The sequence below is a fragment of the Ammospiza caudacuta genome, chromosome 28 (genome assembly GCF_027887145.1).
Source record: "Ammospiza caudacuta isolate bAmmCau1 chromosome 28, bAmmCau1.pri, whole genome shotgun sequence".
NCBI lineage: Eukaryota > Metazoa > Chordata > Aves > Passeriformes > Passerellidae > Ammospiza > Ammospiza caudacuta.
In genome coordinates, this window is record NC_080620.1 from 1,484,926 (window position 1) to 1,508,928 (window position 24,003).

Genomic DNA, 24,003 nt, shown 5'->3' on the forward strand with positions numbered 1-24,003 from the left:
TCACCCTGTGCCAGGCCCAGAACCCCTCCTGGCAGCCCTCTCTGGCTGTACCTGTGCTGCTTGTTCCTTCTGAGGCTTCCCAGCCAGCTGACTCTGTGCTCCCCTCTCCTGACCCCAACAATCCGTGCTGAGAGCTGAGTTCATCCCCCCCAGTGGCACTGTGGCTCATTTCACACAGTTCCTCCTGCCTGGGCCAGTGTGGGGCTGAAACTGGGCCCAGCCCTGCACAAACCAGAGCTCTGCGTGCCAAAGCCAAATCCCAGCTATTGCCTGCTCCCTCCCCAGTGCTGGGAGCACCTGGCAGAGCTGGAGCAGGATGTGTGGGGGCACCAGAGCCTGCCCACACACAGCTGGATCCTGTGTTCCAGCAAGGATCATCCCTCACGGATTCAGCATCTCTGTATCCCAGCAAGGAACATCCTGATAGATTCAGCATCCCTGCATCCCAGCAGTGTCCCAGGGTGAGGACAAGTTCTCCAGCAGTGCAGCATCTGCTTTCCAGTGGGGATCCAGCACCCTGATGGCTCCAGGCCCTCACTGAGTATCCTGGTGGGGACCAGTCCCCACTGGCTGTCCTTCAGGAGCTCCTGATGTCTCTGCCACCTGTGCCCCTGTGTCCTGTCCCACGCTGTCCCCCCACCCCGCACTCAACCTCTGACATTGCTTCTACAGGGCACGCTCTTGAGAAAACATGGCAAGGGGACAGAGAAGGTAAATAGCTGTGGGCTCCGTGTGTGTCACACCCCGGGGCCACGCCCGTGGTCTCACACCCGCCTGCTCTGCAGGTCCAGCCTTGTCCGTGCTTCCTCTGTCGTGCTGTCTGGATGTGCTGTTGCCTGCGTGGTGTTGTGGTGAGGTGTGCTGTGCTGTGTGCTGGGGACAGCCCCAGCTCTGTGTGTCCCTGGGGCAGGGAGTGGGGGCTCTGTGGTGTTCAGTCCTCATGGGACAGGTGTGGGGTGTCACCCATCCCCATGGGGAGCGCTGCCCCACAGCACTGCCCCACAGCCCTCAGCTGCCTGGTGGGACAGCAAGGACTGAGACCCCGTGCATGGGAGACACTCCCCACACCCCCACCCCACTGTGGGGGCCTCAGGAAGAGGGGACCCCCCATGCTGGGCCTTTGGGATCCCCCGGATCTCTGAGCCTGCTCCCCCTTCCTTGCTGAGCCCCAGCCCTGCTCCAAGGGCCTTTTCCAGCACATGGGCTCTTGCCCTGCCTGGGGCTCCTCACCACAGGGTGTGGGCCCAGCAGTGAGCCCAGCCTGCTCCCCAGACCCTGGTTCTTGCAAGAGCCATGCCAGCATCCATCTGGACAATGCCTGCAGCTCCCCCTCCTCTCTGGGGGACACTGGCTCCTGCCCAGTTTGCTGGGTGTGCTGGGGGAGCTGATTCCCTCTGGTCCCCCAGCCCCAAATGGGGTGAGGAGCAAACCTCAGAAGAGACCTGGCACACTCACCTCAGCTCCACCAGCACGGGCAGGGGCTGAGCCTCTGCAGCTGTGACCTGGTGCCCATCCAGTGGCACCAGCAGAGAGCTGGGAGAGCCAGAGGAGAGCACAGGGCCAGAGCCCTCCTGGCCAGGGGATGGGGGGGCCTGGAGCCGTGGCTCAGTGCTGCTGGGGCCACCAGTAACTGTCCCTTGCTGTTCTCTTCCAGAGCAGGGTGAAGCTGCCCAGTCACACTGAAGTAAGGACATGGCTCTTCTGCTCCCCACTTGCACTGCTCTGTCCCCTTCCCTCCCCGCCTTGTCCCTTGTGCTCTGGGTTGGGGGCTCCCAGCTCAGTACAGTGTCCTGTCGTGCTCTGTTTTGGGGACAGCAGTGTCCCCTGCTCCCAGCCTGTCCACGGACTGGGGGAGATGGGAACAGTGAGGGTGGAATTAATGGGACAGAACTGGATGGGCAGAGGGGTGGGCACAAGGGGTCAATGAGGGCATACCAAATGTGGGCATGGAGAGGGCAGAGCCCTGTAGGGGTTAATGGGGGCATACCAAATGTGGGCATGGAGAGGGCAGAGCCCTGTAGAAGGTACTGGTTAATGGGAGAGGTGCTGAGGCTCCTGTGTTGGGAGGGACTGGACCTACTGGTGCTGGGAGAGGGAAGGTGGTGAGGGTCTCTGGGCCCCAGTTTATCCATTGCATTTGCACACTGGATGAGCTGAGGAAGAGAGCTTGTGCTCAGCCCAGTGAGAGGTGCCAGCCCAGGGCAGTGAGCAGGATCTGCCCATCCAGGGCCACGGAATGGCCCCACGGCCCCTGCCATGGTGAGGGCACAGGACAGGCACAGGGTCTCCCCCCTGGGGGAAGGGGCTGGGAGCCTCCCTGGGGCTGCTGGGCTGGGCAGGGCTCTGTGTGGCCAGGGGCTGTTTGGTGGCTGTGGGGTCGTGGCCACGTCCCCCCGTGCCCGCTGTCCCTCGCTGTCGCGCTCTGCTCCCACCGTGCCCGAGTGGTCCCTGCTGTGCCAGGCCCTGCTGGGGGCAGGAGCAGGTGCTTGGGGCACAGGAGCAGGATGGGACTCCTGGGCCGAGCTGCTTGTGCTGAGCAGAGCCAAGGGTGGCACCAGGGTGGTGTCCTGCCCTGGAGTCCCCAAGCCTGCAGCCCCACAGCTGTGCTGAGAACCTGGGGCTGCCAGCCTGGTACCTCTGTCACCTTCCTGGCTGCTGTCCCCTGGAGCCTGGAGGAACCCCTGGATCTGCAGGAAGCTTCTGGCATGATGTGCCCAGCCTGGCCATGCCACCCTCAGCCGGGCTGCTCACCGGGGCTGTCCCTGTTTCTTTGCTCTCTGCAGGGCACACAGATGATTTTCAACGCGGCCAAGGAGCTGGGGCAGCTTTCCAAGCTGAAGGTGAGGGCTGGGGGTCACTGAGCTGAAGGTGAGGGCTGGGTTGGGGGTGTCTGAGCTGAAGGTGAGGGCTGGGGGTGCTGGGTTGCTCTGTTCCAGGATGAGTGCCAGTGCCACTGCTGCCAGGACCCCAGCACTGCCCCTTTGCTGGCTGGGCTGGGGCAGCGGGGTCCTGGTGCTGTGCTGAGAGCAGGGTCTGTGTCCCCCAGGACCACATGGTGCGTGAGGAAGCCAAGAGCCTGACCCCGAAGCAGTGTGCTGTGGTGGAGCTGGCACTGGACACCATCAAGGTGAGGGCACTCTGGGGCATTTGGGGTGCCCATGGGGCTCTGACCCTGAGGGGGACCCTCACAGAACTGCTGAGCATCCTGGGCCCTCTCCCTCTCCAGCAATACTTCCATGCTGGCGGCGTGGGGCTGAAGAAAACGTTCCTGGAGAAGAGCCCTGACCTGCAGTCGCTGCGCTACGCCCTGTCCCTCTACACCCAGGCCACAGACCTGCTCATCAAAACCTTCGTGCAGACCCAGTCATCACAGGGTAGGACACGCTGCCCTCGTCCCCCCAGGCTGCCCCGTGGCCAGCACCCACCTTGGGTCTGTCCCAGTGGGCTGGGGCTCCCAGCCAGGCTCATGGTGGGGAAGAGAGGGTGGGGAAGAAAGGGGCTTTTTCCTCCCGTGCCTTGCAGGTGAAGAGGGGCTGTGGTGCCCAGCAGCAGCAGCCTGGCACTCCCCAGTCCCCCAGGAGCAAGAGCAGTGGGTCCCCAGTGCCAGGCATTGCTGGACTGGCATGGAAATGGGGCTTGTGGGTGGGGGGAAGGTCACCCTCTGGCCAGGTGTCACAGTGTTTGTCCCCTCTGGGTGGCCCCAGGCAGCCAGCACTGAGCAGTCACAGGGTCCATGGGGTCTGGATGCTGTGCCAGGGCCTGTCCTGGGCCTGCTGGGTGCCCAAGGCCCTGATCTGGGCTCAGGTGTGCTGGGGTGCAGTGCAGGGTGCTGGGCACCTTCCAGGGCAGGATCAGCCCTCAGCTCTAAATGCTGCCCTTTATTCTGTCCCTTGGCTGCTCAGTGGTGGTCGCAGGCCACCCTAGGGTGCCCCAGGCAGGCTTGTCTTCGTCCTGGGGAGTGGGACGTGCGTTTGCTGTCCGTGAGTCTCCTTCAAGGGACGTCTGTCCTGTCTGTGCCTCCTGTGCCAGCCATGTTGGGGGCGTGGGGTTGGGTGTGGTGGGTGCCAGCACCCCTGGGTGTAGCCTGTCCCCAGGAGCCCACACTGGGAGCTGGGGGTGCCTGGCACTCCTGTGTTGCTGCAGTGTTGTCCGGGTGCTTGGCCGTCAGTCTGTCTGCGAGATCTGATCTCTCTTTCTCTTTGTTTCCCCCCTTCCCTCACTGTTCCTGTTCCCCACACATGTCATCATCTCCTTCCTCCTCTCTTCCTCATCTCCTCTCCTTCATCTCTTCTCTCCTCCCTTCTTTTGTATCTCCTCCCTTTTCTCTTCGTTGTCATCTCCTTCCTCCTCCATCTCCTTCCTCCTCTCTTTGTGTACTCTGTGCCGTGTCTCTGTCTCTTTCTCTCTCCTTCCCACTAGTTCATGGTGGGAAAGGGATTAGGTTTACCCTTAGTGAAGAGGTTTATCCTGAGAAGGGTACGTGTGCTCCGCCCGCCCCTGCACCGCCTGCCGCCGGCCTGGGCTAGTGCCAGTCCCACCCCGGGCTGGGCTGGCCTGGGGAACCCAGAACGGGCAAACGGCCCCTGCCAGGGCTGCTTTGGGGGACTGTGCAGGAGCTGTGCTCACTGACCACCCCAGAGCGGGTCGGGGGCTGTCCCCGTGGGAATGGGGGTGTCTGCCCGCCCGCTCTGGGCACCCCACATTGTCCCCAGCACTGCTGCACCCACCCTGACCTCCCCTGGGACACGTGGCCGCGCCATGTCCCGTGCCCTTCGTGCCCACCCTGCTGCCCTAAGAACCATTACCAGCCCTGCTCTGGCGCGCTCTGCCTGCCCTGGGGCCCTGCTTGGCCTCCATCACACCCTGCTGGGGCCGGGGCTGCTCCCCCGCTTGGCCTCCCATGCCCAGCCCCTCCCCAGCGCCATCGCCTCCATCCCGGCTCTGCATGCGGGGCGGGGCCGGGGATGGAGGGGAGTGTGCCATGGGAGGGAGGGGATGTGCCATGGGATGGAGGGGATGTGCCATGGGATGGAGGAGAGTGTGCCATGGGAGGGAGGGGATGTGCCATGGGATGGAGGGGGATGTGCCACTGCCAGCCTGGCACCCTCAGTGACATGGGGACATGTCCTCCTTCACTGCTCTTCCCGCCCTCAGAGCTGCCCGCTGAGCCCTGCTGGATCTCCCATCAGACCCACAGAGCCTGTCCCTCTGCCCTGCACCCCGTCCTTCACCCACGGGTGCATGCACAGCTCTGGGGGGTGTGGGGTGGGCTCACCTGTTGGTCCCCAGGCTCGGGGACCCCTGGGCTTGGTGTGGTCCCCGGGATGGAAGGGTACAAGGGGTGGGTCAGCCTTGAGGCACTGGTAGGGCTGTGCCTGCCCTGGCTGGGTCCCTCCTGCCCAGGGCTGTGCCCATGGCACTGTCACCCCTCTGTGGCCTGAGCACGGGGTACTGGGCCACTGTCCTGTGCCCCATCCTGGACAGGCCCCTCAGCCCTGCCTGAGCAAGGGGGGGTCACAGGGGTGCGATGGCAGAGGGTGTCCTGCCATGCCCATCACAGCTGCTGCACCCACACTGCTGTGCCCACAGCCCTTTGGGACACCCCTAATGCCCACCCCTTTCACACCACAGTGGGTGACCTGCTTCCTCGGAGGGGTTAGTGTTGGGCAGGGCATGCCAGGGAAAACAGCACTTCCATCTTGTCCCTCTGTCTGTCCCAGGCTCTGGCGTGGATGACCCCGTTGGGGAGGTGTCCATCCACGTGGAGCTCCTGACCCACCCCAGCAGTGGCGAGCACAAAGTCACCGTCAAAGGTGGGTCCTGCTGGCCAGGTACCGGGCTCTGGCAGTGACAGTGCCTCCTGAGCCTCACCTGTCCCCTCCTTGCAGTGGTGGCTGCCAATGACCTCAAGTGGCAGACCTCGGGCATCTTCCGGCCCTTCATCGAGGTCAACATCATCGGGCCCCACCTCAGTGACAAGAAGAGGAAATTTGCCACCAAATCCAAGAACAACAGCTGGGCCCCCAAGTACAACGAGAGCTTCCAGTTGTGAGTGGCACCACGGGCTGGGGATGTGGGGACAGGCTGGGGAAGTGGGGACCTCCTGGGGCCTGCCAGGGAGTTTGTTCATCCCTGATGGGCTGTTTTAGGCATTTCTCATTGGTAAAAGCAGGGAGAGGGGAGCAGGAGTAAAAGGAAAAGGCTTTTGTAAGGATGGGGGTGGGGACAGCAGCCACGCCCGTCGGGGGTGTAGACGGGCTGGGGGGATGCAGTGTGACCCCACGTGCCAACAGTGCCCGCGCCTTGCCCCCCTCAGCACGCTGGGCACAGAGACGGGCCCCGAGTGCTACGAGCTGCAGGTGTGTGTGAAGGATTACTGCTTCGCCCGGGAGGACCGCACCGTGGGCATCGCCGTGCTGCAGCTGCGGGACATCCTGCAGCGCCCCGGCTGCGCCTGCTGGCTGCCCCTGGGCCGCCGCATCCACATGGACGACACGGGGCTCACCGTGCTGCGCATCCTCTCGCAGCGCAACAACGACGAGGTGGCCAAGGAGTTCGTCAAGCTCAAGTCGGACACGCGCTCGGCCGAGGAGGGCAGCAGTTAAAGTCCTTTGTTCCCCCAGCCCTCGCCCCCGCTGCCGGCCCCTGACAGGATCCCCAGCCGTGTATAAGCCATAGGAGGAGCCACAGAGGTGGCACAGGGAGGGGGAGCTGTGGCTGCAGGGACAGAGCGTCCCCTCCTCCCCGGCCAGCACGGCTGGCTGACAGCGAGCACACCTGCGGGAAGGTGCTGCTGTGGGGGCTGCAGGGAGGGGCTGGAGCCCAGCCTGGCTCGGGGGAGCAGCCTGCCCTTCCCCAGCCTGCCCGAGATGGAGGAACCCATCTCTGAACCGCCACTGTCCCACCCAGCCCCAGCCCTCACCGAGTGACACAAGGAAAGGGCTGTGGGGTGTGTGTGTGTGTCTTGTGCCATATGTGGGTGTTGGTGAGTGGCTGGCACAGCGTGGTGGCCCCTTGTCCCCATCCCTGTCCCTGGTGTGTCCTGAGGGCAGGGCAGCTGCCAGCCCTGAGCACATCTTGTACATATGTAAATACCTGTACATACAGGGCAGCTGGACAGGCTGTGTCCTGCCCCTGGAAGGGCTATTGGGGCTGTTGGCTTGGTGGGTGCAGCCCCCACAGGCCCTGCACAGGGTCCCCTCCCTGGCTGGCAGCAGCATCACAGGGTCGGGAGCAGCAGGGAGCAGCCCCCGGCCCATTTCCTGTCTTCCCTGCCTTGCTGCCACCCTGGGCTCCCCCAGTGCCCCCCACAAGGTGCCAGGGCTGGGGGAGGCAGGGGCTGAGGGGCCCGGGCACAGGGACTGTTCCTCTTTGCTCTGGCCATGGGGAGCAGCGCCCCTGAGCAGCGCAGCCCACGGGATCTCCTTGGCACAAGCAAACCCTCCCCAGCCCAGCCCAGCCCGGAGAACCCCCTCCAGTGCCCCAGTGAGCAGCAGTTCTGTGCCCCAGTTCCCCAGTGAGCACCATTTCCGTGTGCTGTGGTGTGCATGTCTCGTGCGAGTGCCTGGGAGGCCTGGGGTGCGGTGTTGGGGTGGCCACCCCCATTCTGGGGCACACAGAAGCCTCACGACCCCACAAATCAGTACAGCTCTCCCAGCCCATCCCAAAACAGGGTACCCCAGATGCTCCTTTGCCTCGAGGGTTTGCCGGGACCAGAGGGTTTCACGTTGCTCTCTCGTTTCTGTTCAATGTTTACACCCTTCTCCAGCGGCTGCTCCTGCACGGCCGGGCCGGGGCTCGGCCCCGCCGCCCCTCCGTGGTGCCCTGAGCCCCCTCCCCGAGCGTCCTGTTCGGCATGTGATGGAACTGACCAATCCTGCTCCTGTAGCACAGTGTCACCGATGCCTGTGTGTCTGTCCCGCCCCCGCGGCGGCTCCCATGGATGCATGACAGTGAGATGTTTTGCACTATTTTGAAATTTTTGGGCTCTGTAAAAATATTTTATTATAACTGACATTAAAAAGCACACCCTTCACTGTGGCTCGTGTGGGGAGTTGGGAGGGGATGGGCACCTGGGGACATGCCCACCTCATCCAGAACTTCCACCTTTAAAGGGAAAACCAGGGATATCCAGCCTCAAGGTTAACCAGCTCCAAGGGTAACCAGCTCCCATCCCAGTCCCTCCCAATCCCCTCCCAGCTCCTCCCAGTGTCCCCAAACCCCATCCCAGTTTATCCCAGTCCCCCCAAACCCTCTCCTTGTATCAACCAGTAACCCCAAATCTCCCTTTAACCCTTTTCCAGTCCCTCCCAGTCCATCTCTGTTTATCCCAGTCCCTCCCAATCCCCTCCCAATCCCCTCCGAGTACAAACCATCTCCAAGGGTAACCATCTCCAAGGTTAACCAGTTCCAAGGGTAACCAGTTCCAAGGTTAACCAGTTCCAAGGGTAACCATCTCCAAGGTTAACCAGTTCCAAGGGTAACCAGCTCCAAGGATAACCATCTCCAAGGTTAACCAGCTCCAAGGATAACCAGCTCCAAGGTTAACCAGTTCCAAGGGTAACCAGCTCCAAGGATAACCATCTCCAAGGTTAACCAGCTCCAAGGGTAACCAGCTCCAAGGACCAATAGCCCAGGGATGATCCCTGTTGCCACTCAGCCTCCCTGAGGGCGCCTTTGCCAAACCAAGGATTGGTGTTAAATGGAATTGCAGGAGCACAGAATCCTGGAATATCCTGAGCTGGATCCCTCAGGGATGATCAGCGCAGCCCCTGTCCCTGCCCAGCCACCCCAACACCCCCACCCTGAGCAGCCCTGGGAGCTCCTGCAGCTCTGGCAGCCTTGGCACCATTCCCTGGGCAGCCTGGGCAGTGCCCAGCAGCCTCGGGGGGCAGAACCTTGCCCTGAGCTCCATGCCAAGGCCTGGCACAGCTGCAGCCCTTGCTGGGCTCCTGTCCCTGTGCCAGAGCAGAGCTCAGCCCCTGCCCCTGTGCCTGCCCTGGGGAGGAGCTGCAGCGCTGGGGCAGATGAGTCCTGGCAGGTTGCACAATGCTGACAATTCCCAGGCATGGGAGGGATCAGGGACAGCCAGCACAGCCCCATGGAGGGCAAAGCCATCCCTGGCTGGTCTTGTGCCCTTTCCTGATGGGGTGACTCCATCAGCAGATAGAGGGGGAGCTGTTGATGGCACCTGCCTGAACTCCTGTGAGGCTTCTGACACAGTCCATCAAAACACTTTCCCCAGTAAACTGGATTGCTGTGGATTTGATGAATGCAGGGCCCTGGTGACCTGCAGAGAGAGCTGGGGCTGTCCCTGGGCTCTGGCAGAGTCCTGCTTCACCCTTGACAATTGTGGGGCAGCCACCAGGCTTTGCTGGAACCATGGAATGGCTGAGGCTGAAAAGGACTTTAAAGCTCAAACCCAACCCCATCCTTTTTCTTGGGCTCTTGTCTTTTCCCAGTGATCCTTGATGGATACACCATTTATTGAGGTTTTCTATATTAATTGCCTTTCACCATCACAGTTTCACATGGGGCTCCTGTGCGTGGGTGAGAAGGAGCAGAGGTTCCCTGGAGCCAGGGTAACCCAGCCCAGGGAGGTGCAGGGGAGCAGAGATGAAGCTGCAGCCCCTGCAGGAGCCTGGGCAGAGCAGGGAATGTGCCCTGAGCTGTGCTGGGGCTGCAGCAGCTCCTGCAGAACCTCAGGGATCCATCCATGGTGGAGGCTCCTGCAGGGCTGGGCCATGGCAGGAACCCCAGGCTGGAGCAGGGGGAGAGGAAGAGGAGGAGGAGGAGGAGGAAGGAGCAGCAGAGACAAGGGGTGATGGACTGAGCACATCCCCCATTGCCCTGCACAGCTGTGGGGGAGGAGGTGGAGGATTTGGGATGGAAGTTGAGCCTGAGGAGAAGGGAGAGCTGGGGGAAGATGTTTTATGATTAATTTCCCATGATCCTCAGAGGAGCTGATTAACAGCAATTTAAGCAATATAATAATTCATGCACCAGCTGCCCACTGCAAGCAGGACAGTAAATACAGTCCATGAGGGAGCTGCCCTCAAACCTCGTTCAGGAAATCCAGGTGAAGCTCTGAGTGAGCCTGGTGGCCTCGTGGTCTGTGAGCTCTGGGATGCAATGCTGGGCACTGGAAAACCCAAACCCACCCCAAGGGGGAAATGGAATCCCCCCAGCCAGCAGGGCCTGGTGCAACCAAACTCCTTTAATTCTGGAGAAGAGAAGGCTCCAGGGAGAGCTCAGAGCCCCTCTCAGTGCTAAAGGGGCTCCAGGAGAGCTGGGGAGGCACTTTGGGCCTGCAGGGACAACACAAGGGGAAATGGCTTCCAGGGGCAGGGTTGGTGTTACTGGTCCATCTTCCCTCCATCAAATCTCCCCTCAGTCACAGAGTGGGAAATAGCTGGGTAATTGAATTTAAATTCAAGTCCCTCAGAGGGACTCTCATGACACCTCATCCTACAGCCTTCATGCACCTCTCAGTCCTAAGGCTCCCAAAGCCATTATAACTCAGGACACAGCATTTTCATGGGATTGGTTCATCTGCTCCTGAAATAAATCCTGTTTATGAGGAAAGGGGAGGTTGGCTTCAGGAGATGCTGCAATTCCTCGAGGAATGCCTTGAGAGAGGATGCTGTGGGACAGTGTCTGACTGGAGCTGCACAGGTGCTTCAGGGAGGAGTGTGCAATTCTTTACTCCTGCTCAAGAGAAGCCCAGCTGTGATTAACTGCCCCAAACCTTTCAGAAATGCTCCTGTTCCAGCTGGTGACATTACTGCTGCCAGCACTCCTGACCCTGACAGGCTGAGGAGTTAAAGTCTGATGGCATCAGCTGAGACAGGTCATTCAAATAAATCCAGGTTGGTCTGTCCCAGCCTGCTGACCACCCCTTCTCTGGGGCCAAAGAGCTCCTCACACCTCCCTCCCTCCCTGAGCTCCCTCCCAGCACCTGCAAACAGCCTCAAGGCCACAGTTACATGCAAAGACCTCTATTAGCTTCAAAGGATTTAAAGGTGGCCAAAGAACCCAGTGAAAACCCAAAGGTGCTGAACCCCCACCCTCACAGCCTTCCCAAGCTTCAGAGGGGTCAGACCTGGAAATGGGGCAGGGGCAGCAGCCCAGGGCAGGCCAGGGAGGGCCAGGCTGGGGGCTCAGGGGTGTGGAGCTCCCCAGGGACAGGGAGAGGTGCTGAGGGGCAGCTCACAGGGGGATGAGCCTGGTGTCCCCCAGGGGCTGCTCAGGTCCCTCCCCATTGGTCCTGCAGCCTCCGAGGGGACAATGGTGGGATGGGGACAATGGTGGGATGGGGACAATGGTGGGATGGGGACAATGGTAGGATGGGGACAATGGTGGGATGGGGACAATGGTGGGGTGGGGACAATGGTGGGGTGGGGACAATGGTAGGATGGGGACAATGGTGGGATGGGGACAATGGTGGGATGGGGACAATGGGGAGATGGGCACTGCCCCAGGGTGGAGCAGCCCCTCCTCACTCCCTGCTGAGGAGAGGGGGCTGATGTGTGGTGTCACATTTTATTTAAATGGTGTGCTCTGTCTCACCCCTCGAAAATGTGGGGTTTATTCCAAGCCTGTGATCCTCCCCTGCAGTATCAGGGATCTGTAATCCCAAATTTGATTCCTTGCCCACCTTGAATCTCCCTTTGAAGCTGTGGGGGGTGATGAGAAGTCTCTCTTGGCCCCTTTTCCCCCAGGCTCTCCCTCTCTCCCCTCCCTTCCCCTCAGAAACCCTGCTGCTCCCAGGGGTGGGACCCCCAATAAACCCCCAGCTAATCAGCACCCCCAGAAGCCGTGTGGGGTCTCCTTGCCTGCCTGCTGCTACCAGGGAGCATCCAGCTTAGGGAGCCCCCAAAGGAACAGCAACACTGAAGTGCTACTCCAGCCCCACAGCCGGGTGTGCCCGGGGATCTGCACAGCCCGGAGCAGAGGGTGGGGACAGGGACAGGGACAGGCCGGGCACACCAGGCCATGTCTGGGTACAGCCCCAGCCCTGGAAGGGGCTGCCTGGAGTTCCCTGCCAGGCCCTGTGGAAGAACCTCATCCCACAGGTTCTCCTGGTCCTGCTCCAGGTGGGGACAGTTCTGCACCAGGCTCCTGCAGCAGCGTGTGTCTGTGCTCTGGGGGGACAGACAGCACATGTGGGGACAGCCACAGCTGTGTGGGGACAGACAGCACACGTGGGGACAGACATAGCTCAGAGGGGACAGACAGCACATGTGGGGACAAACAGCACACACAGGGACAGACAGCACATGTGGGGACAGCCATGCCATGAGCCCTTGGAGAGGGGATGGCAGAAACACACCAAACCTTCAGGACCTGCCCACACCCAGGGGAATGAGGGGGTCAGAGCCCCCCTTTACCTTCCAGAGCCTGTGAGTGCTCCCAGGTGTGCTGGATCAGGGCTCCTTCCCCAGCTGCTTCCATTCCAGGAGGGAGGCACAGCCTGAGCCTGGCCCAATGAGCCCCACCAGGGACCTCCAATGTGCCAGGAGAGCCCTGTGGAGCCCAGGAGAGCAGGAGCATCCCCAACAGCCCTGCCCAAGCTCCTGGAGCTCCTGGCCCAGGCAGCTGTGTCTCTCCAGCTGTGCCAGCTGTGCCAGCTGCGCCAGCTGCTGGACCTGGCCATTACAGGCCGTGTCCTCCTGCAGCTGCTGCATCTCCTCCCACAGCCCCTGCAGCCCCTCGGCCCCAGGAGCTGCTCCTGCTCCTGCTGCTCCTCCTGGGCCTGGGGACAGGGGCAGAGCTGGTGCTGTTTGGTTTTGTCTCTTTTTTCTTTTCTGTTATCTGTATTTGTCGCACATTGTTATATCTGTAACTCTGTAGCCTGTTGCATTTCTGACTCCTTTTCCCAGTACTTTTCCATGGCCTTTCCCTAAGCAGAAAGACAAAACAAACTCCAGAGTTCTGAGCCCCCCTGTGCTATCTCGGTCCTTCCTGGGAACCAAGGCTGAGAACAGCTCTCTGAGTTACATTTCATGGACAAAGCACAGCTGGGACCAAGGCAGGGGCTCCAGAGGACGGTCTGACCTGGGGGGAAATGGAATCACCACTTGTCCTCCTAATTGGTGCTTTTTATCAATTATGCTAATTTCCTGAACCCTATAAATATGTACTCATCCCTGTGGGGTTGGGCTTTTGTGGACAATTGTCCCTGACTGCCTCTGAAGGCCTTTATGATGGAATAAAGAAAATAAAGATCTGCTTTTATATTACCTCCTTATTAAAATGATCTGAAGTGTCATTTCCAGGCTGGGAAAAAGGAACAGAGCATCAGGCAGGGCTGGGAGCAGGGGCAGGGACACGTCCCTGTGTGTCACATCACTGAGAGCCCCATGGACCCAGAGCCTGCCCCTCCCTATTGAGAGCCCATTTCCCACCATCTCCTTGAGGTTCTGAGCCTTGGGATCCTCACACACACACAGAGCTCAGGCCTGGGAGGGCAGCTCCCCTGACCTGACACCCCCAGGGGCTGTACGGCCATGGCAAAGGGTCCCTCCCCACCCCAGGCTGAGCCCCACAGCAGGATTGGCCTGCCCTGTTCCCTGGCAGGGTCACAGCATCCCCTCATCCCCTGAGACACCCCCAGAACTGGGCAGGGACAGAGCAGAGAGACCCAGATGGGGAAAAGGGACACTGCCAGCACAGCAGAGTGGAATGTGTCACACCAGGACTGTCCCTGGCACATAGGGACACACCAAGAACTGTGCCTGGCACACAGGGACACACCAGAAACCTGTCCCTGGAACACAGGGACACACAAGAACACACAGAACTGTCCCTGACACATAAGGACACCCAGGGACACCCAGGAACTGTCCCTGGCACACAGGGACACACAGGGACTCAAAGGAACCTGTCCCCGGCACACAGGGACACACCAGAACTGTCCCTGGCACTGCTGCAGGGCTGTACCCAGGAGGGTGCCCCACCCATGCCAATGCCCCAGAGGAGCACAGAGGTCCAGGAGCAGGGGCACAGTTTCTCCTGGGGACCCACATCAGGCCTCCAGCTCCAGGACACAGGGCCAGAGCTGCTCAGCACAAACCCCTGCAGCTGCATCACCTCCATCTCCATCAGCTCCATCTCTGTGCCCTGGTGCAGAGCTGGACCACGAGAGGGGCCTGGGGCACCACAGCCCTGAACTGCCACACCTGGCACCCCCAGAGACACCACTGGCACCCCCAGAGGGCACCCAGGCACCCCCAGCCCTGCTGGGCTCCCACCTCTGGGGGATGGCCCTGGGCAAAGCTGGGATGGTGACGGTGGCCTGGCACAGGGGCAGGGACAGGGACACGCCTGGCACAGGGGCAGGCCTGGCACAGAGGCAGGGACAGGCCAAGACCATCCCCAGGGTCTTCTGCAGCACCACAGCAGCCTTGGGCCTCTGCAGCATCCCCAGAAGGCTGCAGGGAGCTGGGCAGGGAACAGGGCAGGGAGCTGGGCAGGGAACATGGAGCCAAGAGTAGGAACAAGGAGCTGGGCAGGAGGTGGCAGAGAGAGCCTGGAGGGGGGAACAGAGCTGAGCAAGGCGTGGCAGAGCCCAGAGAAGGGACAGCAAGGGCAGAGAGCAGGGCCAGGGGGGTCTCCCTGGGCACAGGGAGGACAAAGCCCTGGGCACAGCCTGCTCCCCATCCCACGGGGCCACCCATGCCCAGAGCTGGTGGCACTGCCATCTGTCCCCAGCCCTGTCCCTGCTCCCCTGCAGCTGGGTGCTCCTCCAGCACAGCCACTGCCTTGGAAAGGACAGGTGTGTCCTAGGGAAGGCAGGAGCCCCTCTTGGAATAGAGAATGTAAACCGTCTCTCTCTGAATCATTATAAATTTGAAATTAAGGGGCTCTCAGGCAAAGATATAGGAGCAGGAATAACAGCTCTATAATAGGAAAATAAAAATACAAATGCAATAGTACAAACAACCCACTGCCAGAGTCAGACCATGCCCTGCCCCCTGTGTGCCAGGGCGGTGTCCCAGCCCCATCCCATGGGGGCTCAGCCCTCCTGCAGTGCCAGCTGTGGCTCTGCTGCAGCAGGGATCCTGCACAAGGGGGGAGTTTTCCTCTGCAGCTCCAGGGCTGCTGCAGATGGGCCTGGGCTCCCTCTGGCCATGCAGGACAGCAGAAAGCTGCTCCTCTGGCAATGCAGGGGGCAAAGGCTGCTGTGCTGTGCCAGGCTCAGATTGTGCCCAGGTAGGAATGCTTGGCTCCTCCCCTGGGCGGAGCATCTCCCCATGGGATGCTGGGATTGGCTCAGCCCTGCAGGGACACTCAGTGGCCATGGACAGCAGAGATCTCCTGGAGGGAGGGTTGGCTGTGGGAGAGATAAAGAAAAAACTGCCCCATGGACAGCAGAGAACTGCCCCAGCTCTGACAGATGGGAATAGAACACACAGCCCCAGCCACATCTTGTAACCCAGGACACCTGGCCAGCCCACAAAATCACCTTGGGCTTCCCACACCTCCACTGGCTGGGGTCCTGCAGCACAGGGAGGGGCAGTGCAGGACAGAGCACCCCAGGCTCCCCCAGGAGGGATCCTTCCCATCCCCATCTCCCCAGAGGCAGAGCCCAGCCCCAGCTCACCTGGTTCTGTTCCTCACTGGGCACCAGCACAGGGGGACAGCACCTGCAGGGGATGCTCTGCTGCCACAGCTGCACCCCCAGAGCAGGAGAAGCTCTCCCAGGGGCAGGGCTCAGGGTCCTGCTGGTGCCTTCAGCTCCTCCCTTCTCACCACAGGCCTGGCCCTCTCCCAGAGCTCTGATACATCCTTTGTGGGGGCAGAGGGGGTCAGAGGTGTCACAGCTGCAGAGGGGAAGCACCGGGGTGCTCTGGGGTAGGGGATACGTGGAGGTGTCCTGAGGTGCTGACCTGGATGGTTCCCAGCACCCCACAGGCTCAGAGCTGCTGTACTTGCCTGGAGCCAAAGCTGGGGCACAGAGGGGCTGACCCAGAGCAGTCCTGGCCAGCTTGGCACACCCCAAACCCTGCAGGGCAAGAGAGACAGAGCATGGAGGGGCTGCAGTTCCTCAGCAGTTCCATCCCCATCCCCTCCCTGCAGCCAGGCTCTCACACAAGGGGCTCTTTCCCACTGTGGGGTTGATGCCATGGGTGTAAGGATGGTCCCCCTCCATCAGCCCCCTCAGGGAGGCTCTGACCTGCAGGGGACAGGCAGGGAGGACTCAGGGCCAGCAGGAGCCCCCAGGGCACACAGAGCTCCTGGTGGAGGGGGGCTCCGTGCTTTGCTGGCTCCTGGCAGGGATTTGTGGCCAGAGCAGGGGACGTGGGGACATCCCTGACCTGCAGGGAGAGCTTGGTGAGGAGGGCAGAGAGCCCAGAGAGAGCTGTGGGAGCCAGGCAGTCCCTGCAGAGCCACAGCCCCACAACCCACCCAGCCAGACACAGCCCAGATGTGCATCCAGCTGTGGTGCATCCAGCTGTGCCCCACCTGCTCCCTGCCCCAAGACAGCCCTGTGCACCTCCCCAGGTGGGTTCCAGAACCTTCCCAGGTGCTCCTGACCTTCTGCCAGGGCATGGAGGATGGAAAGGGAGAAACAGCACCTTACAGACATGGGGGCAGCAGAACCTTCAGGGCTCTGAGCAGGGACATGGCCAAGGTGGACCCTGAAATGGGGGGGGCAAAGCAAGGGGAATGCAGTGGGGAGCACCCAGAGCTCCTGACACACACACACAGATGGCTGCAGCTGTGCCAGGCCTTGGCATGGAGCTCAGGGCAAGGTTCTGCCCCCTGACACTGCTGGGCACTGCCCAGGCTGCCCAGGGAATGGTCCTGGCCCCAAGGCTCTCTCCAGGCTCTCGGGGTGGATTGTTGGGGGGGGCTGTGCAGGGCCAGGGGCTGCACTTGGTGCCATTGGTCCCTTCCAGCCAGGACATTGAAGGACTCTGCTCTCAGGGTGCACACAGGGATTGATTCAGCCCCTGCCAGGCTCCCACAGCACAGCACAGCCAGGCTTTGCTGCCCAGGGCATCTCACCTGGCTGGGATCTCACCTGGCTCACAGCAGCCCCACCAGCTCCTGGGTGTCAGAACCCAGTGCATCCCTCTGGCTGCCCAGATTTGCCAAGACTCCTGTCGGGGGCTCAGAAACCCTGGCACACAGACCCAGAGCACATGTGGGGTTGATTATGACCCCTGGAGCAAATTACCAACTTTGTATGAGGACCTGAAAGCCACAGAAGTTTAAGTAGTGTAATAATAAAATTATCACTAGGTTAAAAGATAGATTTTGGGGTTTTTAGAATAAGGGTTTTAGAGACAAGATGGAGGGACTTGGGTGTGTCCAGTCTTTCTTGTTCTTCTCTACCTCCATCTTCTGCTGTGATGGTGGCACTTACAGATTGGTCTAGAGTAGAAGCTCAGTGTCTAACATAGGTGATAGGTATTGGGAAGTTGTGGTAAATATTGTATATGTAGTTTTTAGTATAAAGTTTAACACCACCCTGGGGCAGGCAGAGTGCCTGGAACTGTCCTGCTGGTTGGACCTCAGCAGGGCAGGAGAAAGAATTTTATAGATAAGAATTAATTAACAACTCTGAGACTGAGAACTGAAGAGCTCCGAGTCATTCTTGGAACGTGCAGGCCAAGCAGAGACTGTTCACGTGTCAGTAAACTGCAAACTGCCGAGACCTGGGGAGCAGCATCCCTGCTCTCCTGCACAAACCATCTCTCACTGCTCCTCTGGCAGCACACAGCACCCACAGGGCCCCAGGTGCAGCTCCCCAGGGCAGTTTGGTGCAGAGCTCTGCTCAGACACAGCCCAAGCACTGGGAAACGTCCCTGCAGTCAGAAGTGGTGGTGGTGGGCACACGGCTCCTCTTGCCCTGATTGAGGGTGCTGGTGGGAGCAGCTCACAGCTCCCATGGTTTTACCCTCAGTTGAGGAGTTTCAGCCCAGCAGGACCTGGGAGGGTGCAGAAGGTGCCACCACAGCCTCCATACGGGGCACCCCTTGTGTGGAGCCCCTGCCCAGCCCAGCCCACCCACAGCATCCCTTGCCTGTCCAGCACAGTGGGACACAGTGACAGCATCCACAGGGCACTGGTGTTTCTGGAGTGGGAGCTGCTGAGGTGGGGCTGGGGAAGCTCCTGGGCCCAGCTCCCATCACTGCATTGAGGTGTCTGGAAAGCAAATGGGTCAGGAGAGCGCTGGGTGGTCTCAGCAGCCCTCACACCCCTTGCACTCCTCATTCAGCAGCTCCAGGATGCCAAAATGGCCCTGGAGGAGCCCCAGGCAGGGCTGTCCCAGAAGATGACAAACACCAAGGGATCCCCTCAGTTGCGTTCTCCTCCTGATCCAGCTGGGAGGTGCTGGAATGCAGAGACAGAAATCAGGAGTGGCCAGGAGGGGACAGAGGAGCTCAGCCCCTGTTGTCTTGTGCATTATGACAGTTCTATTATTTTTATATGTTGTCTTATATATCAAGAGCTCTTCTATCATTACAGTGCAAGGATTCCATACCCTCAGAGCTGCACACCTCCTCATGTTTCACACAGGCAGCTCCTCTGAGCACTGCCTGTTCCTGGTCCTTGCAGCAACCACCCAACTCCTCTGACCTGTTCCCACCAATCCACTCTTTTGTACCACTAGTTCTTATTTGCTGCAGGTGCTGTCTGTTATCATCCAGCCTGCTCCTAATCGTTAGTAATAGGGTCCAGCTGCACCTCATTGGGGGCTAAGATTGCATTCTACATTACCTTCATTTACCCATACTGTGTCCCCCTACAAGCCCTCAGGCAGCACTATGGTTTCCGCAGGACCCCTTTGTGAGCAGCCCTTGGTGTGGAGCCCTCTGGGGAGAGCAGGGAGGGCTGAGCCCTGGGCTGGCAGGGGCTGAAGCAGAGCCAGGGTGGACACAGAGCACAAAACCAGCAGGGCCGCCTGTTGTGGTATGTCAGGGTTTGCCTCAGATACCCCGGGTTTCTTCCTGAGGATTCCTTCCCCAGGTGTGTCAGTCCCCTCTCCTTCCCCCTCCCAGCACTGTCAGTCCTGGCATTCCAGATTGGCAGATCCAAAGGATGCCCTCTACCCCTGGGGGCATTGGGGCCATCCAGGTGTCCTTTGTCCCTCCCCTCCTGTCCCTGGCTGGTGGCTCCCTGCCCCTTCCCTGCCCCTCTCCCCGGGGTTAAAGGAGCAGCACCCACGGGCTCAGGGAGTTCTGCTGGAGCTGGTGCTGCATTCAGAGGCCTGTGGGCCAGAATAAAGCTCTGGATCCAAACCCTCCTTCAGAACCGACTCCTTTCCTTCACCTTCACCTTAAAGCTTCTCCACAGAGGGAAACCTGAGCTCCTGCAGGCCTGGACTTGCCTCCATGTGCTCACCTGCAGCATCCAGCTAAGCCAAAGGTGTCTCTGGGGTGAAACCACCACAGCTGCTGCCTTTTGGTCCAGCACCAAGGGCCAGACAAGCCAGGCACAACCTGTCCAGCTATATTGGTATTATTCCAATAGTCCCCCCTCAGTGGCTCACAGCAAAAGGACACCCTTGGGGACACCCTTGGTGACACACTTGGGGACAGCCCAGGGGACACAGCTGGGCCATACCCACCAGGTTGAAGTGCTCCTGGAGGTTCTCATAGTGAAGGGTGAACACTCTGTGTGTGTTAAGGGACGTTCTGTAGGTGTAGGGTTGTGTTACTGTGTCCTCCCCCTCACTGTTATCATGGGATGGCCTTGGGCACACAGGGGCATTTGGGAGGGCTGGCTCGTTACTATGGCAACGCCTGAGCTCTGATCAAGGTGTAGGAAAGTGATCTGCACCCCTGGACTCTCGGGTTTTTGGTTGTTAATTGCTGCCCCGAGATGTGCAGGGTGTCTCTGCTTCGGCCCGCACGGCTGAAGAACGAGTCTGGACTCTTCACTTTTCTGTCTTGAAGTTGTTTATTAATTCTTATCTATAATATTTTCTTTCTGCTCAGCAGGGCAGCCACAGGCACTCTCTGTGTTGTCCTTTCATACTACAAACTACATATAACATATTTACACTAAATTCCCAATACCTATCACCTGTGTTAGACAGTGAGCTTCTACTCTAAACCAATCCCAAAGTGCCAACATCACTGCAGAAAATGGAGAACAAGAAGAAGAAAGGCTGGACACGCCCAAATTCCTCCATCTTGTCCCCATAACCCCCATACCAAAAATCCTAAAATCTACATTTTCACCCTGTGATCATTTTGTTATTACACTATTCAAACCTCTGTGATTTTCAGGTCCTCTTACAAAGCTGGTAACTTGCTCCAGGGGTCAAAATCAAATCCCCAGGTGCTCTGGGCTGTGTGCCAGGGTGTCCGAGCCCCCTGATGGGGGGTCCTCAGCAACTCTGGACACCCGGAGGGATGCACTGAGTTCTGACACTGGACAGCAAGGGAGGAGCTGACTGACAGGACTTTAGAGGAGCTACAAGTACAGAAGGCAGAGCATCCATCTTCAGGAGGAGCACACAGCTGGATGGTCACAGGGGCTCTCAGCATTAATTTTTCCTTATTTAGTCCTTTTGTTGTATTTTTTGTTAGGGACAATAAACCTTTGTTGTCAGAGCTCAGTGCATCCCTCTGGGTGTCCAGAGTTGCCGAGGACCCCATCAGGGGCCTCAGAGACCCTGGCACACAGCCCAGAGCACCTGGGGATTTGATTTTGACCCCTGGAGCAAGTCACCATGGAGCAGAACTGATCAAAGTGAGAGATCCTGTGGCCAGTTGTGCATTTTGTGACTATTTTGGGTTTTATCTCGGGTGCAGCCCCGGCTGGGCTCTTGTGCTGCCCAAGGTGGATCCATTGAGGCCTTTTAATAAATCCCTGCTTTATTCTTTAGCTCTGTCCAGTCTCAGTTCTAGCTCAGCCCTCTCAGGCCCTCCCTCATTTCTGGCCACATCAGCCCCCGGACAGAGCCAGGCTCACCCTGTGCCTGCTCTGGGTCCTTGGTGGGCAGAGCTGGAGCAGCTCCAGCCCCAGGGCAGAGGGTGAGCAGCACAGGCAGCAGCACAGGTGGGTGCTCAGGTGGCACCAGACTCTCCTCACCTGTGTGAGCCCCCTGCAAGGTGCCACAGGCTGAGCACCAGCCCAGAGGTGACCCTGGGGACACCCAGGCCACCCCAGCCCCAGAGCTGCAGGGTGTGGAGCCCCCCAGGTCAGACAGAGCCCCCAGACCCATGGGAAGGGGTGAAGCCCCTCCAGGTCCCTCCAGAGCACTGTGGGTGGGACCCCTGAGCCCCTCAGAGCCATGGGGTCTGACCCCCTCCCTCCTGCTGCTGCTGCCAGTGCTCCTTTTCCTCTGGCCCTACAAATACAAATCAGACACAACCAGATGATCAAAGGGCACCTTTGTATGAGGAACCTCAGGTGCAAAAACCCATCAGGTAGAAAAGGCTGAAGATACACACTGGGCCTGACCTGTGGACAGGTTTTATGGATTCTGCAATTGGCATTTCTGACAAGAACCCTCCAGTCAGAAACCCCCTGGTGAAGTAATTCCCCAGTTCCAGCACCTTAGGGGTTCCCCCCCTTAGGATAAGATCCCTGTTTAGGTTTCAACCTTGATTTCTAAGTAAAACCAAGATAGCCAAACCAACAGGTGCTGGGTTTTTTGTTTCTTTTCTGCCTGGGTTAGGGTTAGGATTGGAAGTGTTTGAGATGCTATTTTGTGTTTGGACTCAGATGTTCATTAGTTCTTATCTATATTACAGTCTTATAAGTTGTAAGTTCTACAGTATTTCATGAACAAGCTATAAAATGGCTCTGTATTTATTTCTGCAAGGTCTTTTAAGGAAAAACTATCTAATTAAGAAATAACACTTAATTATTTTTACTTTTTAACTTTTACTTTTAATCTAATAACTAATCATGTATGTGGACTTTTCTGTCTAATAACACAATACCACCCAAGCCCACAAAGAAGAAGGTGAAGAAGGACTGACAAGTTACCTTAGTTCTAATTATATTATATTATATTATATTATATTATATTATATTATATTATATTATATTATATTATATTATATTATATTTTTAATATATTATGTTATATACTATATATTACATTATATTTATATTTTATATTTTATATTTTATATTTTATATTTTATATTTTATTATATTGTTCTTATTTCTATATATATTACTATATTCTAAAACTTTAAGTTTTCTATCACATGATATTACACACTTTTATTCAAACTATATCCTCATACTCAGTTCTAGCATTGAATTTTGGAAACCTTCTCCACGGTTTCCAGGTCCACGCAGTGTTCTCTTGAGGGTCTGTGCCTTTCAACACAGAAAATCTGAAATTCTCAGCAGCCAGGGTTCCAGCACAGGGATCCTGGAAGTTTTGTCTTTCTGCCGGGGAAAAGAGTGAAATTAAGCTACACTATGAAGCTACAGAGCAACAGCTGTGTGTGCAAAGGGCACAGAGAATTTATGAAAGCAAAAAGGATAAACCCCAAAGGGCATCACTCCCCCTATTGCCCGTTAATTAGCCGTTAATTGTCGCTAATTGGAGGGGAAGGGGATTGTGTTCTCCCCCCAGTGCAGCCCCCCAAGGCCCCCCCAGCTCGGGCCCCTCGGTGCCCCTGATTCGGGACACCCCAAGGGTCCCCATGGGAGGCACCCCAAGAGCTCCCTTGGGGTGTCCAAAGAGGCCTCACCCGGCACCCCCAACTCGGGACACCCCAAACTCTGCGTCCCTCCCGCCCGGGACACCCCAGGATCCCCTCGAGGCCACCCAAAGGCCTCTCCTGTTTGGGATCCCCCAAATCTGACACCCACTGAAGGACACCCCAAGGCCCGCAGAGCCTCCCCTCATGGCAGGGACTGCAGGCCACGCTGGCCCTGCTGGGGCTCCAGCACCCCCGGGTGTCCCCCTTGCCCACGGGTGCCACTGTCTGTGCCCACTACCCGTGGGTGCCACTCTCCAGGGTGTCACTGTGTGCAGATCTGTGTGTTTGCCACAGCCCGTGTCCCTTCAGCCCTGGGTGCTGCTGGCCTCATGTCCCTGCTGTCCCCACACTGGGCCTGAGGGGCCTGGCCAGCCCTGCAGGGCCTGAATGAAACCCTGGTGCCACACAAGAGGGTGGGCACAGACAGGACACAGTGACAATGGGGTGTCCAAGTGAGTCAGGAATCAGGAGCATGGACAAAGGTTTGGGCTGGGACAGACCTCAAAGCCCATCCAGTGCCAGCCCTGCCATGGCAGGGACACCTCCCACTGTCCCAGGCTGCTCCCAGCCCTGCCCAGCCTGGCCTTGGGCACTGCCAGGGATCCAGGGTGGGCACCCACAGCTGCTCTGGGAAATCCATTCCAGGGATGGATTCCACAATTCCTGATTCCCAGTCTCCCACCCAGCCCTGCCCTGTGGCAGTGGGAGCCATTCCCTGTGTCCTGTCCCTGCAGGCCTTGTCCCCAGTCCTTCTGCAGCTCTCCTGGAGCCCCTTCAGGCCCCAAAAGGGGCTCTGAGGTGTCCCTGGAGCCTTCTCCTGTCCAGGTGAGCAGGCCCAGCTGTGCCAGGCTGGCTCAGAGCAGAGGGGCTCCAGCCCTGGCAGCATCTCCGTGGCTCCTCTGGCCTGGCTGCAGCAGCCCCACGTCCTCCTGCTGCTGTTGCCCAGGGCTGGGGCAGCTCTGCAGGTGGGGTCTGACCTGAGCCCAGGGCCAGAGGGGCAGAATCCCCCCCTGCCCTGCTGCCCACGGATGGATTTTGTGACTGGAAACAAGGAGAAGGCCAGAGCCAGAGCAGGATCACCCAGCCTGAGCAGAGAGGTGGCAATGTCCCCTCTGCTCCTGCTCCTGTCCCCAAGCTGGCACCTTCTCCCTGGGCTCAAGGAAATGGGAACAGGTACCAAGAGGCTCCAGGCAGGGAGACACTGGCTAGCACAAGGATTCATATATAGTAAAAAGTCTTTATTAAGAAGGCTTTGAAGTCAAAAAATAAAACTCTTGATACAATTTTCATAACCGTCAAGTCAGCTCAGCAA

The 24,003-nt window shown here is 58.8% G+C and overlaps 1 protein-coding gene across 1 annotated transcript in view; it reads left to right on the forward strand.

The window, feature by feature from the left end:
- Positions 1 to 7,117, forward strand: part of UNC13A (unc-13 homolog A) — a 36,797-nt gene extending 29,680 nt beyond the window's left edge. The window contains exons 38-45 of the mRNA XM_058821327.1: positions 673 to 711; positions 1,655 to 1,684; positions 2,784 to 2,840; positions 3,047 to 3,127; positions 3,227 to 3,374; positions 5,721 to 5,813; positions 5,889 to 6,048; positions 6,317 to 7,117. Of these exons, the coding sequence (XP_058677310.1) occupies positions 673 to 711; positions 1,655 to 1,684; positions 2,784 to 2,840; positions 3,047 to 3,127; positions 3,227 to 3,374; positions 5,721 to 5,813; positions 5,889 to 6,048; positions 6,317 to 6,605 (897 nt within the window). The 3' untranslated portion in view covers positions 6,606 to 7,117. The remainder of the gene's footprint in view (positions 1 to 672; positions 712 to 1,654; positions 1,685 to 2,783; positions 2,841 to 3,046; positions 3,128 to 3,226; positions 3,375 to 5,720; positions 5,814 to 5,888; positions 6,049 to 6,316) is intronic.
- The last annotated feature ends 16,886 nt before the right edge of the window (positions 7,118 to 24,003 follow it).